We start from the raw sequence: 19,889 nt of genomic DNA, 5'->3' as shown, positions 1-19,889 counted from the left end.
GTTCTCTAGTTCACATATATCTAGTATGATATAATGACATAATAACTTTAGATTGGTATAATGATATAATCACTCTAGTTTGATACAATGATAACTCTAAATTGGCTTGTACTCAGTGTACTATAATGATGTCATTAGTATTTAAACTGGGGACAAAGTCAGACTCAAAGGGAGACTGGTTGAGACTGTCAGACTGCTGAAGGAGACTGGGTCAGACTATGACAGAAAGCTAGCCCAAACATTACATTTTTGCGCCGGAATGTGGATGTAAGGATCTACTCAGCAATTCGACTAACACGATCATGAGTTTAGTAGAGAAGTTCCCTGTGACCTGAAATAGGGTGAGTATAAAAATAGACAAGCAGGGAAATTTTGGTATGGGCTAAACTAGTCACTTTAATTTTTTAGTTGAAATGGGGCAGATACTAAGAAAAGAGTCTCCCCCACCCCAGGGGAAGTATGTAGAATATATAGTTAGGTTAATAAAGAAGCAAGATTTGTTGGTAACTTGGAAGCAGATCAGTGGACTCTTAAATATATTAGAGTGCACGTTTCCTTAACTATCTAAGGAAGAAAAATTAGAGCCAGATATGTGGGAAATAGTGGGAGAGCAACTAATTCAATATTAAGAAACTATGGGTCCTGATTCAATTCCTGAGGAAACATTCCTTATGTACAACATAATACAATTGGTTTTAAAGAATCCCACAAGTTCTCTTTTTTTTTTTTTTAATTAATAATTTTTTATTATATATATATTTTTTATAATATTATCCCTTGTATTCATTTTTCCAAATTACTCCCCCCTCCCTCTATTCCCTCCCCCCGATGACAGGCAATCCCATACATTTTACATGTGTTACAATATAGTCTAGATACAATACATGTGTGTGAATATCATTTTCTTGTTGCACAATAAACATTAGAATCCGAAGGTACATGCAACCTGGCAGACAGATATTAGTGCTAACAATTTACATTCGCTTCCCAGTGTTCCTTCTCTGGGTGTAGTTATTTCTGTCCATCATTGATCAACTGGAAGTGAGTTGGATCTTCTTTATGTTGAAGATTTCCACTTCCATCAGAATACATCCTCATACAGCATTGTTGTTGAAGTGTACAGTGATCTTCTAGTTCTGCTCATTTCACTCAGCATCAGTTGATGTAAGTCTCTCCAGGCCTCTCTATATTCCTCTTGCTGGTCATTTCTTACAGAGCAATAATATTCCATAACCTTCATATACCACAATTTACCCAACCATTCTCCAACTGATGGACATCCATTCATCTTCCAGTTTCTAGCTACAACAAAAAGAGCTGCCACAAACATTTTGGCACATATATGTCTCTTTCCGCTCTTTAGTATTTCTTTGGGATATAAGCCCAGTAGTAGCGCTGCTGGGTCAAAGGGTATGCACAGTTTGATAACTTTTTGGGCATAGTTCCAGATTGCTCTCCAGAATGGCTGGATTCTTTCGCAACTCCACCAGCAATGTATTAGTGTCCCAGTTTCCCCACATCCCCTCCAACATTCATCATTATTTGTTCCTATCATCTTAGCCAATCTGACAGGTGTGTAGTGGTATCTCAGAGTGGTCTTAATTTGCATTTCTCTGATCAGTAGTGATTTGGAACACTCTTTCATGTGAGTGGATATAGTTTCAATTTCTTCATCTGAGAATTGTCTGTTCATATCCTTTGACCATTTATCAATTGGAGAATGGTTTGATTTCTTATAAATTAGGGTCAGTTCTCTATATATTTTGGAAATGAGACCTTTGTCAGAGCCTTTGTTTTTAAAAATATTTTCCCAATTTGTTACTTCCCTTCTAATCTTGTTTGCATTAGTATTGTTTGTACAGAAACTTTTTAGTTTGATGTAATCAAAATCTTCTATTTTGTGATCAATAATGATCTCTAGTTCTCCTCTGGTCATAAATTCCTTCCTCCTCCACAGGTCTGAGAGGTAGACTATTCCCTGTTCCTCTAATCTATTTATGATCTCATTCTTTATGCCTAAATCATGGACCCATTTTGATCTTATCTTGGTATATGGTGTTAAGTGTGGATCCATATCTAATTTCTGCCATATTAATTTCCAGTTTTCCCAACAGTTTTTTCCGAATAATGAATTTTTATCCCTAATGTTGGTATCTTTGGGTTTGTCAAAGATTAGATTGCTATAGATGTACCCTTTTTTGTCCTTTGTATCTAATCTGTTCCACTGATCTACCGGTCTATTTCTTAGCCAATACCAAATGGTTTTGGTGACTGCTGCTATATAATATAGCTTTAGATCAGGTACACTTAGACCACCTTCCTCTGAGTTTTTTTTTCATTAGTTCCCTTGTAATTCTCGACCTTTTATTCTTCCATATGAATTTTGTTGTTATTTTTTCTAGGTCATTGAAATAGTTTCTTGGGAGTCTGATTGGTATAGCACTAAATAAATAGATTAGCTTGGGGAGTATTGTCATCTTTATTATATTCGCTCGGCCTATCCAAGAGCACTGAATGTCTTTCCAATTATTTAAATCTGATTTTATTTTTGTGGCAAGTGTTTTGTAATTTTTCTCATATAATTCCTGACTTTTCTTTGGTTGATAGATTCCCAAATACTTTATACTCTCAACATTTGTTTGGAATGGAATTTCTCTTTGTATCTCTTGCTGTTGCATTTTGTTAGTGATATATAAAAATGCCAAGGATTTATGTGGAATCCCACAAGTTCTAACAAAGCAACTGAAAAACTAGGAGAATCAGGACTGATTCTGTGCTGATCAACTTAAGGGGTGTGGTGCTTCTCACTTTCACATCTCAATTACACCTGAGCAGGTGCCATTAGGACACTCCACATCTCATGATTTTCCCCCCTTAATTTCCCTTCATGGGTGGAGGAAGGAAGGGGAAGGAGAGTGACACCATCAGCACCACCCATGAAGCAGCTTTGTCCACTCCCTATGATACAATTACAAGGGGTACTAATTAAAGCTAAAAATGAAGGACAGGATATATCTGATTTAAAAATAGAAATTTACCCTGTGATTGAAGAGTTTGACTCCTCAGGTCAAGAAAAAAGAAAATACACTCCATTTAATCTGGAAATTATCAAAGGTCTGAAAAAAGCTTGCACTCTTTATGGGTCTACATCATCTTATGTTAAGATGATATTAGAGAATTTGGCTTATGAAATTTTAATGCCTAGTGATTGGAAATCTATAGCAAGGACATGCTTAGAACCTGGACAAAACTTGTAGCTTTCTGAGTGTAGTGAACTATGTAGAATACAAGCCCAATAAAATAGGCAGCCTGGAGTTAATATATCAGTCACCTCTGATCAACTAGCAGGCTTAGGTCTTTGTGTAAACACTTTAGCACAGATTAATTACCCTATAGCAGTATATGAGCAAATTGCTGCTGCTGCTATCGAAGCAAGGGGCACCCTCCCAGGAAGACAAGACAGAGGGGAAGCCCTCATGAAAATAGCACAAGGGCCAAATGAACCCTTTGCTGATTTTTGTGGACGTTTGCAGACAGCTGTCATATGAACTAATGGTGAAAATACAGTAACAGAAATTATGATAAGGCAACTTGCTAATGAAAATGCCAATGAGGTTTGTAGAAGGATTATACTAGGACTACACAAGGATGCTCCCTTAGAGATGATAAGACACTGTGCCACAGTGGGCACAAATGCCTTTTATAGTCAGGCTATGATGCAGACTTCCCAAGATCCGAACATGGGAAGACAGGCTCCCTTTTGGCAAGGGATTTCCAGAGAGACTTGTCAGTGCTTTTAGTGTGGTAAAGTAGGGCATCTGAAAGCTCATTGTTGGCATAGAGACAGAGTGAGAAAACAGGGTGGGAGAACAAGACACAAAAACCCTATGTTCAAAATGCAACAGGTTTCCATTGGGCATCAGAATGTAGATTGACCCAGAGAAACAGAAAGCAGGGTTTGGCTCCAGGGCCCCAGGCAAAAAACACTTGGAGCATGATGGCAGCCAATGTTACATCTAGAGAGTCTTTAGAAGTTCAGTACTCAGACATGACCAATCGGCCAAGAAGCAATCAGATGGGAGAAAGGGATTACATAATCAATCAGCCGGGAAGCAACCTGATGGGAGAAAGGGATTACAATTGGGGTGAATAGAGTTATATGCAGCTGGGCCTACTGAGATATATACCCCCTGGAGAGGTGACATCTGTTCCTCTCCAGTCTATGGATCCCTTGCTTCCAGGCACAGTAGGCTTGACCATTTCACCTTCTGAGAGTGCTTACTAACAGTGTCCATCCATACACTGATTTGGGAAACTGGGGAATGTGTAGTTAACATCCCAGTCACTAATACAGGTAGACAATGTGTGACTTATCACCCATGAGTAGTAGTAGCATCAGGTTTACTGATATAGACTTCTGATAGGCAATCTGGGGATAACTCCCAACAACAGAATCCAGGAATATTCTGGACTGCAACTGTGACAGCTGACCATCCTATGCTCACTATCTGTGTAAATGGTATACCATTAGAAGGATTGATAGACACAGGTACAGATTGTACAGTCATTAGACGTGCTAACTAGCTCAGTCACTGGCCAAAGATTAAGGCAGACACCTATATGTCTGGCATAGGAGGATCAATAGTAACTGAACTTAGTGCTACCCCTTTGAAATGGATATTTGAAGGTGAATCAGGAGCTTTTATTCCTTTTATAGTTGAAAAATCCCCATCAATCTATGGGGGAGAGACATCTTACAATAGGTAGGATTACAAATGAGTACTTCAGCTTTTTAGGCAGGGCTGCGGTTGAAGGCCTGCCTGCACTCTCACCTGTTCCCATTCAATGGAAAACTGATTACATCAGTATGGATAGAACAGTGGTGCTTGGGTAGCAATAAAATTCATGCTTTATTAGACATAGTACAGGAGCAACTTGACCAAGGACACTTACAACCTTCTCTAAGTCCTTGGAATTCCCCTGTATTTGTTGTAAGAAAGAAATCTGGAAAGTGGAGGATGTTGACTGATTTAAGAAAAGTAAATAAACATGGAAACAGATTGGGAACTCTTCAGCCTGGACTTCCATCTCCTACTCACTTGCCTAGAGAATGGCCTCTTTGGGTTACAGACATTAAAGATTATTTTTAATCTATCCCTCTAGATAAGGAGGATATGAAAAGATTTCCCTTTTCAGTGCCCAGTGTTAACTTAGTTGAGCCTTATAAAAGATATGAGTGGACAGTTTTGCCGCAGGGAATGAAAAATAGCCCCCATGTGTCAAATGTATGTGCTCTTACTGCAGTAAGAAAAGCATTTCCAAAAGTTATGTTATTTCATTACATGGGATGTGCACCTGAGAAACAAATGTTAGAAGCATGTCTATAAAAGACCATAGAAACACTAAGGAACTACAAATTGCATATAGCTCCAGAAAAAGTTCAAAGGCACAATCCTTTTCAATATTTAGGATATGAAGTTTATCCTAAGGTGCTTATAGTACAAACGCTTTCTTTAAGAACAAAGAAGTTGAACACCTTAAATGACTTTCAGAAATTGATTGGAGATAACCAATGGGTGCGGCCAGTGTTAGGCTTGACTACCTATCAATTGCAATCATTATATGATATTTTAAGAGGAGAAAGTGCTTTAAACTCACAATGCCAGCTTACAAAAGAAGTCAAGAGGCTTTGAGAGAAGTTGAACTGGTTTTATCCAATCTGGTTGAAAGAGTCACTCAAAAACCTTTGGAAATATCAGTTTTTGCTACACAAGAGGCACCCACAGCAGTTCTTCATCAAGGAGATAGTATGGTAAGAGTGGGTGAACCTCCCAGCACAACCAGAACAAAGCCTTACTCCTTACCTAGTGCTTGTGGCTAGAATTTTATTAAAGGCCATTAAGCGAACAATACAATTATCTGGGATAAGACCCGACAAGATATGCACCTTTTATACCAATGCACAAATTCACGTATGCTGTGAAACCATCCCAGAGTGGCAAATTTTATTAGCCATGGCTCCAAATTTTACACATGGGTCTCCATTAAAGATAAGACTATTACATAATTGGCAATGGATTCTTGAAGAAAAAGTTTCTTAAAGTTCCTCTTAAAAGGACCAACTATCTTTACAGATGCATCCAAATATGACATTTGTGCTGTATGCTCTTATGACTTAATTATAAAGAGAGTAGTCAGAATTCCTTTTCAATCCACTCAGCAGAATGAGTTGTATGCAATCCTTCTAACTCTTACTTATTATCTAGGAGATATAAATATAATATCTAATTTAGCCTATTCACTAGGTGTGATACAAAGAATTTCCACAGCCCAAATAAAATTTGTGGCTTCTAATATATATCAGCTCTTTAAGGAACTTCAAGAGCAAGTGAGAAAGCATCCAGGTAAGATTTATGTCTTGCATGTCCACTCTCATAGTGACTTCCAGGTCCTATTTTGTTGTGGAAATTCAAAAGCAGATAGCCTTCTAACCATGTTAGACAATATTCCTTTATTTCAGGCAGCCCAAGAATCTCATTCAAAATATCATTAGGCTGCTCCAGCTTTACATTTGCAATTTGAGATAACAAGAGGAAGCTAGGAGCATAGTAAAAGCCTGTACAGCTTCCTTTCCTTTCCATGCTTCTGCTCTCCCTCTAGAGTTTGAGACCCAATGAAATTTGCCAAACGGATGTGACCCATAATAAATCTTTTGGTCATCTGTCTTTCATCCATGTTGTAGTAGATCCCTTTTCAGGATTTACTTTTGCAATACCAGCAGCAAAAGAGACAGCCCAAGTGGTCACTGAATTCCTTATCCAAGCATTTGAAATTATGGGTATGCCATAAAGCAATAAAATACAGCAATAAAAATAGATAATGAACCTGCATATACTTCTAAATATTTTGCACACTTTTGTGCACAGTATCATACTGACATAACTTTTAATCCTTAAGGACAGGTGATAGTAGAGAGGAGAAACAGACATTGACACTTCTCCAAAAACAAAAGGGGGAGCCACAGGTAACCCTAGAGAACTTCTAAATTTAGCTCTTTATGTTATTAAGTTTTTGATAAAGATGCACTGGCTCCAGCAGACAGGTTTTATAACCCACTGGAAGGGCATTGTCCAGTGTGAACAGCAGGTGATGCAAAAAGATCCAGAAAGTAGTGAATGGAAGGGACCAGATAGGTTAATTGTAATATTCTCTTTAAAATGTAATGTTCTCTTTTTTCAGTTTTCTTGGGGTCTCTGGAGGAAGCCTTCCTTTCAGTTCAGTAAGCACCACAAGTAGGGGATTAAAATCCAAATCCTTTATTGTCTCCTTCAAAGTCTTTTCTCCTTCACTTGGGGCTCAGCTAGTTTTCTGGAGGCCTTCCAGATCTTGGTTTCAGTGGAGAAGTGAAGGAGGAGAGCCTGCCACCACGGTCACTATTTTCCCTCGTTCCAATTCTGGCTGAGTTTGTCCAAGCTTATATGGTTTCTTATCAAAGGTGTGAATCTTGTAGAACTATAGTTAAGTACTAAGTACATGTACTGAACTAGAGAATTGTTAAGCACCATGCTAAATAACCATTGTCTCTATCAATTCCACTAAGTTAGCACCTTGTTTCAAGATCCAGTCCATAAGAGTTAACTGCTTGGGGGAGAGGGCTTGCTTGTATCTCTATAGATGGAGAAGGAATTAAATGGGTGCCAATGAGTTGTATCCACCTTGTCCATCGGAGAGAGACGGAAAAGACACTTGAAAGGAAGAAGACCCAAGAAATATTGGGTAGTTCCATTGCTGATTGTGCCCACCACTGAAAGAGCATGGCAGTTATGGCAATTGACTCATGGACATCAAAAAATTGTTGATAAGACTGTTGCAGGACTTTTAAAACCCACAGGAATCATTGGATTCCCTAAGACATGATGAGACTGTTGTAGGACTTCAAAATCTGCAGGAATCATTGGATTCTGTGACAGATGATGAGACTGCAGGACTTCAAAACTTGCAGGAATCATTGGATTCCCTGCCATGTGAAGTAATGGACAATAAATTGGTTTTGGACTATCAGCCGCTGAAGGAGGTTTATGTGTGATTGTATTTATATATCCTCCTCCTTGGACTTATGGATGTGTATAAATCCTCATGTTGATTCATGTTGTTACATCACTACTAGCCTGTGTCATATTACTATGTGCTTGTGTAATACCTTCCATGCTGATTGATTTATGTATACCTGTTTTCAATAAGACCCTTCAGCCTAGAGGAAACCTGCTTATCTCGTTTGGTATTCTCACCTTCCTGAGAAGTCAGGTTCTAAACAAAAAAAAAAATTGGGAGATGTAGAGAGCCAAAACTCTACTTGAAACAAGGAATTGATGCGATAATGGTTCTCTAGTTCACATATATCTAGTATGATATAATGATATAATCATTCTAGATTGGCTTATACTCAGTATAATTATGTAGGGTATTTAAACTGGGGACAAAAGACTGGCATACTGGCAGACTGATGGAGGAGACTGGGTCAGACTATGACAGAAAGCTTGCCCGAATATTACACCTCGTTTTCTCCCTTCTTTCCTTCTTCCCTCCTTCTCTCCCTCCCTGCTTACCTGCCTGCCTTTCATTAATTTTTATTGCTATCTTGTGTTTTGACATCATCCATATATCTCTCTGTATTAACCTTCTCCCTGAAAGGAAGAATAAGGAAAAAGGGGAAAGGGTAGAATCCCACAGAACTTATTAAAACATGAATAAATCTTATGTTTTACATGCACTGCTCCAATATTCATAATACCCCAGATGCTGCATAAAAGGTGTTTTCACATATCTCTTTGTAGCTCATGTTAATGATTATAATTTTGGAACATTCAACTTTGAAGATTTTGTTGTTCCTGTTTCCATTTTCACTCTTGTAGCCATGTAGGTTGTTTTCCTAGTTAGGAAAACAGTTCTAATAGCTTGTGGCACGGTAGATAAACCACAGGATCTTAAATCAGGAAGACTTGAGTTCAAATGTGACTTTTCAGACACTGATTGGCCATGTAACCTTGGGCTTATCACTTATCCTCTTATTTGCCTCAATTTCCTTAACTGTAATGTGGAGCCAGTAAATAGCATCTACTTCACAGTGTTGTCGTGAGATAGTATTTTTTAAAAGCATTTAGCATAGTACATGACGTATAATAGGTATTGTAAAATATTTTTTCTCTCCCTCCTTCTTCCTTCTTTCTACTTTCCTTTGCATCAGTTCATATAAGTCTTTCCATACTTTTCTTGAGTCATTATTTCTTATAGCACAGTACATATAGCACATAGCAGGTACTACAGTTTGTTGTCATTTCCCCTCAATGGTCATTACTTAATTTTAGTCATTTGTTACGACAAAAAGTACTTCTATAAATATTTTATAGTTTAGTGCTTGACCTCTTTTAGATATATGCATAGCCATAGGATCTCTAGATCAAAAGGTATAACCAGTTTCATAAATCTTTAGTTGTGTGCTTTAGGTTTTCTTTCTGTGGCACTTATTCACTTCTGTTCATTTTCAGGCTCAGGTAAATGCTCGAGCTGCTGTATTGAAAGAACAACTAGAACGAAAGAGAAAGGAAGCATATGAGAGAGAGAAGCGAGCTTGGGAAGAACATGTAATAATCTCTTTCGTTATTGTATGATCCATGCTAATTGGTATCTTCTTATTTTTCTAGATTAATCAAAACATGAATGTGTATACTTCAAATTTGAAACTAATGAAGACTATTCCTTTACCACTGTGTACTCTCTCTGCAATGTGGATAACTAGATTATTTGAGAACACTTAGTATTTTAGTATTTCAGTGCTGGCCATGTTAGACGAATATCCAAATGGGCAAAATATATTTTAGACCTTTTTATTCAAATATGTTTATCACTCTTAAAATGAATATAGTTCAAGTTCTGTCCTATTACACTTTGACTATCAATGTTTACCTAGTTTACCAGCATTTCATGTATTTTTATAAGTTTTCTATCATAAAATAGACTTACTATATTTCAGATTTTAAGAGGCATATATAAAAATATTTGGTAATATTGTTTTTTGGATAATTTTTTTTTTTGTCAGACCTATTTTTTCATTGGTACTAGGAAACTCTTGGTGAGGAAATTTCTTTTGCCAAGGCAAATCAACATCTAGTAAATTGTGATTATTGTTTAAATATTATATATTAATTGCCTGTGATCAAACAGTCTATTTCAGCACTGGGACTTGAACACAAATCTTGCTCTCTCTGAATCCAGCTTTCCCATGATATCTCTCACTTAGACTAAAAGCAACTCAGATTTTTAAGAAACTTAATGTGAATTGAAGAAAATTTAATTCCACCTTCTTTAGGGTATATGAAATCTTCTGTGAAATTCCTTTTGATCCATTTAATATGGTGAGACATGCTATTAATATTTATCTCAGTTTAAACCTTTTTTTTTTTCTGAGAGGTATTTGGTTAATTAAGTGATTTGCCAGTCTAGCACATATTAAGGGGTCTGCCAGGTCAGATCTGAACTCAGGTCTACTTGACTCAGAGCCAGTGCTCTATCCACTGTGCCATTTAACTGCCCCTAGATTGTTTTTTAACAATTAAATGTGCTTAAGACATAATTTCCATTGCATTTTGCTTTGCATTTAAACTCTCAATAATAATAGTTTTCTAGTTGGCATTATGAAACATGCTAAAAGTTACTGATTAACATTTTTTTCAAGTTGCATATTTTGTGGATATCTTATAAATTTATGAACCTCAGAAACTGGTGGTCGATAAAGTTCTGATGGTTCTAGTTTCACATACACTTCTTTGCCCAAATTCTATAATGAAATTTTCAGAATTTGGGCCTGGTCTATCTTTTTTTCTTTTTTTAAATTGAGAGAACTTAAGAATTATATAAATGCATTTATAGGAGTAAAAGAATTAGTTGCCACTTTTATGTCTTATTTTTACTGTCTTAACATATATTTAATCCAAATTTGTAGTAGATTCCTTTATTGTTCTTTGGCTTTTCCCTATGCATGGAACGCTCTCCCTTCTCTCTGCCTCCTGATTTTCTTGTTTCCTTCAAGTCCCTACTAAAATTTCATCTTTTAAAGGAAGCTTTCTGCAATCTCTGTTAATTCTTGTGCCTTCTCTTTATTAGTTTTGTCCCGTTTAACTTTATTTAGCTTATTTGTACATAATTGTTTGGGTATTATCCCCCCAACTAAATTTGAGCCCAGGGGTGTGGGGGAATTTCTTCTGCCTTACTTTGTCTCTCCAGAATTTCAGACAGTATATGGCAAGTGGTAGATGTCCAGTAAATGCTGGGTGACTGACTAAATGTGTAAGAGAACAGAGTATTGAGGATAGATATCTAAGTTGATAAACTGAAGGTCCAGTTGTATAGTGATGGAAATGTAATGGGAAAGGTAGTAATAAGGAAAAGGAAGTTTTAGAGGCAATGAGGAATTCAGTTTTGGACTTGCTGACTTTAAAATGCCTACAGGACATCCCATTCAGGATGTCCAATAGGCAGTTAGAAATATGTCTAGATCAGCGGAGAGATTAGGACTAGAGAAGCAGAACTGATCATGGGAGCTGATGAGATCAGGATCTGTGGTTTTTCTAGTATCTTAACCATCCCCTTTCTCTCCTTTAGAGTGTGTACACGTGTGTGTGTGTGTGTGTGTGTGTGTGTGTGTGTGTGTGTTCATCTCCTTTCCTATCAGTCAGTAAATATTTATTAAGTCCCTACTTTTGTAGGGACTGTACTAAGTGCTAGGGATACAAATATGAAGCCATCGCTTATAAGGCCAATGGGGAGAAAAGGGAGTTAAAGAGAAGGGAGGGTAAACGGCAGCTGGCACAGGAATAAACAGTCCAAAGGCCTGAAGCTGGTGGGATATGAAGAGGCATGAAAGACCTCTTATGTATGGATGCTTTAGGAGCAGTTCTTACTTAGCCCTCCAGCCAGAGGGACCAGAGGGTAGCCACGTGCTGATACAGTATGAGTTCCATAGCTAATGTCATGTCACTGAATGACTTGGGTCACGCTGTGGAAAGCTGCTGCTTGTTGGCCTAGGCTAGTTCTGGCTTTGCTGGCAGTCTCCTTTCCTATTGACTATGGGCTTTAGCTGCCATTTTGTGTAGTTCTGGAATATAAGAAATAACTGATTTTTCATTAGATTTCTTGATCATTATGCAATCTTGTACAAATTTAAGGTTTTTGTTAGAGTAGGTAAATGGGAAATGATCAGTATATGTTTTAAGTAGCTGTCTTGACTAGAAGTTAGTAAGAAAACCTTTAATGTCCGAAGGAAACTTTTTCAAAGTTGGAGTCTTGAGCAAATATGGTAGTAGTGAATTAAGAATTATGTGTTATGTATTTTTATAACTGGCTAGCAGTAGAAGTGTGCTGACAAAATTGTGGTTAACATGGATGTTTTAGGATTTAGGATTGCTACTCCCTTGTGAACTCTTTATTCAAATATGGTAATTCCATTGTTATCAGTGATGAAGATAGTTACAAAAATATTGACAAATCTGTTCTACTTTTATCTCTATCTTGTCCTTCTGATAGTATCATCTATGATGATTTTTTTTGTAAGAGCATTTGAAAGAAAATAAGAAAAATCTATAGTAGAAACTACACAATCCTGAAAATGATAGATCACTTTATAAAATATCTGATGAAAGGCAAGATATGCCCACACATTGGACACACAGCTGTTTGGTCCTCAGCAAATCACTTAATCTTTGTTTGCCTCAATTTCCTTATCTGAAAAATGGGGATAATAATAGCACCTGCCTCTCAGGGGCTAACTTGAGATAATAATTGTGCACAGCATTTGACATATAAAATACTGTAAAAGTGTTCGAATATAATTGTTGTTGTTATTAGTTGTGCTATTTATAGACTGGAATTTTAGGATAAAAGAGATACCTGAAGGCACCAAATTGTTTGTTTAGTGAACTTGAATTAGTAGCCCAGACCCTGAAAGTGCCATTCTTTTTCTTTGTCTATGACAATTGATATTTCCATTTTTAAATGCTATTTGATGTCTATTGGAAAATATGCTGGAAACTGCAAATTCATTTTAAAGAGTGATAGAATGATTTTTATATTCTGTAAACTTACTGATTTGAAATAAAAGAAAAATTAGTATTAGATTAATTGGAAGTCAATGATTTTTTCATTGCCTTTTTTTTGTAATAAAAAATAAGATATTACACAATTTGATAAAAATTATCCAAGGATATGTTGTTATGCATAAACCCTTAATCTAAGTCTAATCTACCAAGTTGACAAATGTGTTTTTTCATATGCTTTTTTCATCTACAAATTTGAATTTTCATCTGTAAACTTTTTTTTTTAATTTTTTTTTTTTTTTACAGTTAGAAGCTAAAGGCATAAAAGGCAGTGAGAGAGCAGCACCTGGTCCTTCCCAGGCACAGCATCGATCAGGCAGCCCTTCTTCCCAGTTACAGGTGAAGAATAATATGCCAGTTATCTCCATTACATCAGCTTTGAAAGAAGTGGGTGTGGTAAGTTCTTTGAAATTTTTAACTAAGGAAAGAAATAGGTTGGATGAAAATGATATTTCAGAAACAAATTTTTCTGTAAGCCAGTTGTCAATTTCTGATATAAATGATGTAAATATCTCATGAAAGGGAAGATACACCCACACCTGAAAAGTTCTTTAAGAAAAACAAATTTTTTCTTCATAAGAATGTTGAAATTTTTTTGTGATTGAGAATTTGCACACCAGAGCCCCCCTGTACTCTTTTAAGTGAGACTTTTCATAAATGTCCTTTATTTTTAGTGAATTTTTTCTTTTTCCTCCCTCTAATGGGATAATACCCTAGAGCTTTAGAGGAGGGAGGTGGAGGGGGGAAAGAGTCCTCTACTTTATCTAAACTCTGTTTAGTTCCTCACTTTTGTCTCATAGACAAATAAATGTGGACTGAGCCAAAACTTTATATTGATACTAGTACAGTAGTATAGGGTGATAGTTGGGGGGGGGGGGAAATCCTAATTTTAATAAAGATAAAAAAGCATGTGCTATCAAAAGAGTTTAAATCTTGAAAATAAATGTGAAATAATTTATAGCCTATTATCCTGAAACTATTTCTACCAAATTAAATTTACTTCTCTCCCCTCTCTCCCCCCACCAGCATCAGCGTCATTTGGGTCTTTTATTTGTCAGAATGTAAATTCTCATTTTCCATGTTTGCTTTTGTTTTTGAAACAGAAAACAGTCTTCCCTACTCATGACTGTATGATAATATAGGATAGAGAAAATATCAGGGGGCAGCTAGGTGGTGCAGTGGATAGAGCACCAGCCCTGAATTCAGGAGGACCAGAGTTCAAATCTGGTCTCAGACACTTAAGACTTCCTAGCTGTGTGACCCTGGGCAAGTACTTAACCCCAGCCTCAGGGGGGAAAAAAAGGAGAAAATATCAATAAATTCAAATACTGTTTAATAAAACCTCATTTCCAACTTACTGTTGAGTCACTTTACCTACTAATCTTTAATGTGAAGAGTAAATTAAATTATGTTTATTTCATTTCATTGTCTGTTCTGGGGTAGACTTGATAGTAAGGATTACTTAATTTCTTAAATTTATCCCTAGTGATTACCACATTTCATGACACTTAATACATGCTTGTTGATTGATTGATTGGTCTAGGATAGTTGATAAGTGATAGACACATCAATGTTTTTCTCGGGTATTTCAGTAATTTGTATATTCTTTCTCTTTATGTTGCCTGTTGATATATTGCCAATAACATGGTTGATTGTGCAAATGTAAAGTTTTTAGTCATTTAGTGAGAATTTCATATAAGAATCAATTGCTTTTCATGAAACATTTTTTTCTCTTTAATACCTTAGTTTTTTCTTCTAAAATAAATTTCTTTTGCATCTACCACACTGTTTATTCCAAACTTTAGATGGTACCCAGATATATATATGTCATCAAGCTGGTCATCTCTGGTTCTTAGAGACTGCTAATTGCCGGCTATTCTTACTGGATAAAATGTTCTTTGTTTCAATTACTTCTAATACTGCTAAACTGACTAGTCTTGGGTTTTTTTATTTCCCCAAATGGTACAAAATTTGAAATAATACTTGTTGCCAAATACTTTTTCTTTCTGTATTGACATTAGTAAATATTTCTATGAAAACTTTCTGATTCTAGAAGCTTTTGTTTCATATCTTTTTGCACTAACTCACTACTTTTTCTGGATTTCCTTATAAACTTAAGGCTCAGATTTCTGTGAGTAGACTAATCAAAAGAAATATTGCATATTTGCTATCTTCCAAACAACTCAGTTCTCACTTTCCGTGTTTGCTTTTATTTTTAAAATAGAAAACAATATCCCCAATTCACAACTATATGATAATATTGTACAGAGAAAATACCAAATTCAAAACTCATTTTTGATTTAAGTTTAGTCATTTCATCTACTAAATCTTTAATGATACTTGTTAATAGAGAAACTTGAACTTTGTTCATTTCATTTCGTTGTCCTATCTCTGGTGGAGTTGAAATAACCCTTTTCCCTTTCCCTCCTCTTTCCTAAAAAAGATAGTGGTTACAAAAAATTTAGATAATACACGTATTTGATCAAATAAGTGAGAATTGGCATGTAGGCTAATATTAAGCTTATTATTTGATTGACTTTGAGATTTTTTTAAAATGTATTTAAAAGAATTCAAATTTTGCCAAAATGAGGGAATATAGATTCATACTGAAGGTAATCAAATAAAAAGAATTAACAATCTTTAAGGAAGAATTTTTTCTGATATCTCATCTTGAATCTTTCTGATTTTAAAGGTTGGAAGTTTAATTGACATTCACGAAACTTCTGAAGAAATTAAAGCAACTGATAATGCTCTTTCAGTAAGTAATTTTTTTTAGTTTTCTCTTGACCCTTTCCTTTAGATTATATAAATATTTCAAAATATAAGACTTTTACTATTGCAGAATAAACGAGAGATACTGCGTAGACTAAATCAAAATCTCAAAGCTCACAAAGAGGAAGAAAAAAAGATACACACCCCTGAAATTTGTAAAATAACTATGAATGAAGACATTAAGGATCATCAGGAAGAAAAATCTATATCATCAGAGCGTAAGAAATGGGAGGCAGGAAGTCAATTGGAAATTCCTCTAGCCAAGTTAAACATGGAAGAGACCTTTCCTACAGGTGAGAATAATTACAAAATTGTTGAAAATCTCTCATTTTCAAAGCAAAGCAGTTTTTTTATATTATTTCTGTTAAATGATACAAAGGGAAATATGCATTTATTGAAATAAAAAGCAAATGGTAGTCTTGATTAATGCATATTTTGTGTCATAAGGAACCAAATCAAGGAAAGGAAATTATCTTTTTTTGTTTTTTATTTAATATTTTCCCCCAATTGCATGTAAAAACAATTTTTAATAATCATTTTAAAAAATTTTGAGTTCCAATCTCTCACTTCTTTTCCCTCTCACCTCAGATTAAGAATTCAAGCAATTTGAACCAACAGTTTGGTAAAGGTCATTTATGTACAGTGATACAAAGCCCTATTTCCATGTTATTAATATTGCAAAAGAAAACATAGACCTCCTCCCCTCAAACACACACACACAAGACAAATAAAAGAAGTGTGCTTCAACCTACATTCAGTTCTTTCGCTGGAGAGAATATTTTTACCATAGATTCTTCAGAATTACCTTTGTCATAAAGGCAAGAATATTGCAAGAATAAATCATTCATATTTTATCATCATATAACATTGCTGTTATTGTGTACACTGTTCTCTTAGTTCTGCTCACTTTATATCAGTTCATGTAAGTCTTTCCAGATTAAAAAAGCTGCTATAAATATTTTTGTATATCATTTTTCTTTCTTTGTTTCTTTCTTTTTCTTTCTTTCTCTCTCTCTCTCTCTCTCTCTCTCTCTCTCTCTCTCTCTCTCTCTCTCTCTCTCTCTTTCTTTCTTTCTTTCTGTCTGTCTGTCTGTCTGTCTTTTTTTAATATATCTTTAGACAGGCCAAGTAATGGTATTGCTTAATCAAAGGACATAGATGGTTTTGTATCCCATTGTCCATATTGCTCCCCACTTCACCAACAGTAGTACTCTGGCGTCTCAGTTTTTCAATAGCCCCTCCAACATCTCCCATTTTCCTTCTCTGTCATATTAGTCAATCTGATAGAAGTGGGATAGCATCTTAGTTGTTTTAATTTCTAATCAATAATGATTGAGTATTTTTTCCTATGACTTAGCTTTAATTACTTTGTCTAAAAATTGCCTGTTCAAAATTTCTGATCATTTATCAATTGAAGAATGCCTCTTATTTTTATAACTTTGACTCGGTTCTCTATTTAAGAAGTGAAGTGTTTATAAGAAAAACTTCCTGTGCAATTTTTTTTCAGTTATGATTACTATTTTATTTTCCTATTTCCCCCCTATTTATTCTACTCTCTCTCTTTTCACCCTGTGCACTTTAAAAATTTTTTCTCTGATTTCAGCCTCCCCCCCAATCCACCCTTCCTTCTGTCAGCACCTATCTTCTTCTCATTTCCTTCTCCTCCTGCTTTTCTGTATGGTAAGATAGATTTCTACCTCCCAATGAGTGTGTATATCATTCCCATAAATCCAATGTGAATCAGGTTCATGCCTTATCCTCCCCCACTTGCCCTATTTTCCTTTATAAAATTGAATACTTAAATTGTAGTCTTTCTTTTGATTAGCCTACTCACAGAAACCCGAGTGACTGGAATTTATAAGGAAATCCAGAAAAAGTAGTTAATACAAAAAGATATAAAAGCAAAAGCTTCTGGAATCAGAAAATTTTCAAAATAGAAATTAAGACATATTTACTACTGTCAATACAGAAAGAAAAAATATATGGCAACAAATATTCAAATTTTGTACAATATACAAATACAAGTGTACAGTACAATACAAGAATGTATCCTTGGATCTACTACTTTGGTATGACAAAAAGTGGAGGCTGGGTTCATAAGTGTAGGGAGGTCCTGGCAGAAAATTCCTTCTCCCAAAGCAGATTGTCCCCAGCTCTGCAACCGAGAGAGGAGGTGACCTATTGGAGAAGATAGCATGGGATAGTTATCACTTGAACAGGTAGGAGTGTTAGCTTTGGTAAGGAGTAAAGCTACTTAAATCATGTAAGACAGAGGTGAAGGAAGAAGTAGTGGCAGAAGATCCCTGAGTGATAAGAATGAGGAAGAGGAGAGAAGAAGCAGCTCATGATGAATGTCCTCCATTTTTTTGATAGTATGATACATTGCTTTCATCTGAGGGAGTGGGAAGAGAGAAGCAACTAAGAGCCTTAGAAATTTGCATGTGATCCTGAAAAGTTCAGTGACTTGTCCCAGATTACAATCATATGTGAGACTTGGACCCGAGAATTCCTGACTCCATGGTCAGGCTTCCATGAAAGCAGACTGTCGTCCTTCATTCCTGAGATGGTCTCTGTTTTTTTTTGTTTTTTGTTTTTTGTTTAACAAAAACAAAAAATTTAACAAAAATTTTTGCTTAAAAATTCATCAGTTATTAGACCAATCTAATACTTAACTTTTCTAACTTTCTTAGCTTAGTTTGCATGCAGCATTACTTATCTGTCATTGAGAGCATATTTTAGTCATATCATCAAACATTATTAAGTAGCTATATTCTGTGCTAGATTTTGTGCTAAATACTAGGAAAACAAAACTTTTTTTTTCTTTAGTTGAAGATTTTTCTTTTTTTCCATCTCCCAACCAACAGATCTCTGTCTCCCAACCTTGCTAATCACTTAAAAATCAGCTCTAAATGCACAATATTATATGAACACTAAAAGTAGATTTTTAAAAATTAAGTTGCTGACTTGTAGTCAACCATGCAAATGATATGCTTAATCTCATGTTGTAATAATTTCATAGTGACCTTTTTATAATAACCACTCAATTTCCCTACTTCTTTTGTTCTTATAGAACGTACACTAGGACATGTTATTAAATTAGATATTGAAGGGTCTCCAAGAAGAACCTGGGGGAAAAGCTCAACAGATTCTGTGCTTAAGATTCTTGGAGAAGCTGAACTCCAACTTCAGACACAATGTTTGGATGATATAATGCTTAAAAATGGTAAAAATGGAACTAAATATTTTTAAGTAAATGTTTTAATATTGGTAAGAACATAAATATGAATAAGACATTGTATCATTTATTTAAAAAAGGTTTTTAATAAGTCTTTTCAGGTGATAAATGTAACCTGATTGTGATTTCATCTTAACCTAGGGGGTTAAAATACATTTGCTTTGAGAATATCTGTGATCCAGTAAGAGGAAATGAAAAATATAAAAGCAAGTCTGAAAAGTCATGTTATAGGGTAGAATTTGTTGGCAAAACAAGGTGGTTGTTTTTTGTTTTGTTTTGTTTTCTTTTAATTAAATAAGATATGTGTTCTCTGCTAGTGATTTGGATAGTAGGTTTATTGCTAAGTTAGTGGGAGTATAACAGATAATATCTAAGAAACATGGTTTATTGAGTTTTTCAAGATGCATTTGTAAAATACAGTAATTCTGGTTTGTAGTCAGGATGACCTAGATTCTGATTCTGCCTCTGACATTAGCTCAGTGTGACCATGGGCAACTCACTTTACCTCTCTAAGCCTGCTAACAGGATGTTAGCCCAAAAAAGTCTTTGTTAAAACCAGAATCCTCTTTGCCATGCTTGAATAATTTCCATGTACTCATTTTATTAGGAAAAATTGATTTTTTATTATAAAAATATAGAATATATTAGAAAAGCTAAAACCCATGTAAAATAAAAAAAGAACTCTACATTATCCATTATTTGAAATGAAAACATAGCAAAATAATTTCTCACGT

The 19,889-nt window shown here is 35.3% G+C and overlaps 1 protein-coding gene across 19 annotated transcripts in view; it reads left to right on the top strand.

Annotated features, from left to right (window-relative positions):
• The window catches only part of NEK1 (NIMA related kinase 1), a 156,897-nt gene that overhangs the window by 98,142 nt on the left and 38,866 nt on the right, over nt 1–19,889 (top strand). For all 19 annotated transcript variants that reach the window (XM_074276485.1, XM_074276480.1, XM_074276477.1 and 16 more), the window contains 5 exons: nt 9,546–9,641; nt 13,395–13,544; nt 15,841–15,906; nt 15,991–16,213; nt 18,991–19,143. In XM_074276485.1, the coding sequence (XP_074132586.1) occupies nt 9,546–9,641; nt 13,395–13,544; nt 15,841–15,906; nt 15,991–16,213; nt 18,991–19,143 (688 nt within the window). The remainder of the gene's footprint in view (nt 1–9,545; nt 9,642–13,394; nt 13,545–15,840; nt 15,907–15,990; nt 16,214–18,990; nt 19,144–19,889) is intronic.

This window comes from Sminthopsis crassicaudata, chromosome 6 (assembly GCF_048593235.1).
Source record: "Sminthopsis crassicaudata isolate SCR6 chromosome 6, ASM4859323v1, whole genome shotgun sequence".
In the NCBI taxonomy this organism is placed as follows: domain Eukaryota; kingdom Metazoa; phylum Chordata; class Mammalia; order Dasyuromorphia; family Dasyuridae; genus Sminthopsis; species Sminthopsis crassicaudata.
The sequence above is the reverse complement of the archived record's forward strand: the minus strand, read 5'-3'. Positions and strand labels throughout refer to the sequence as shown.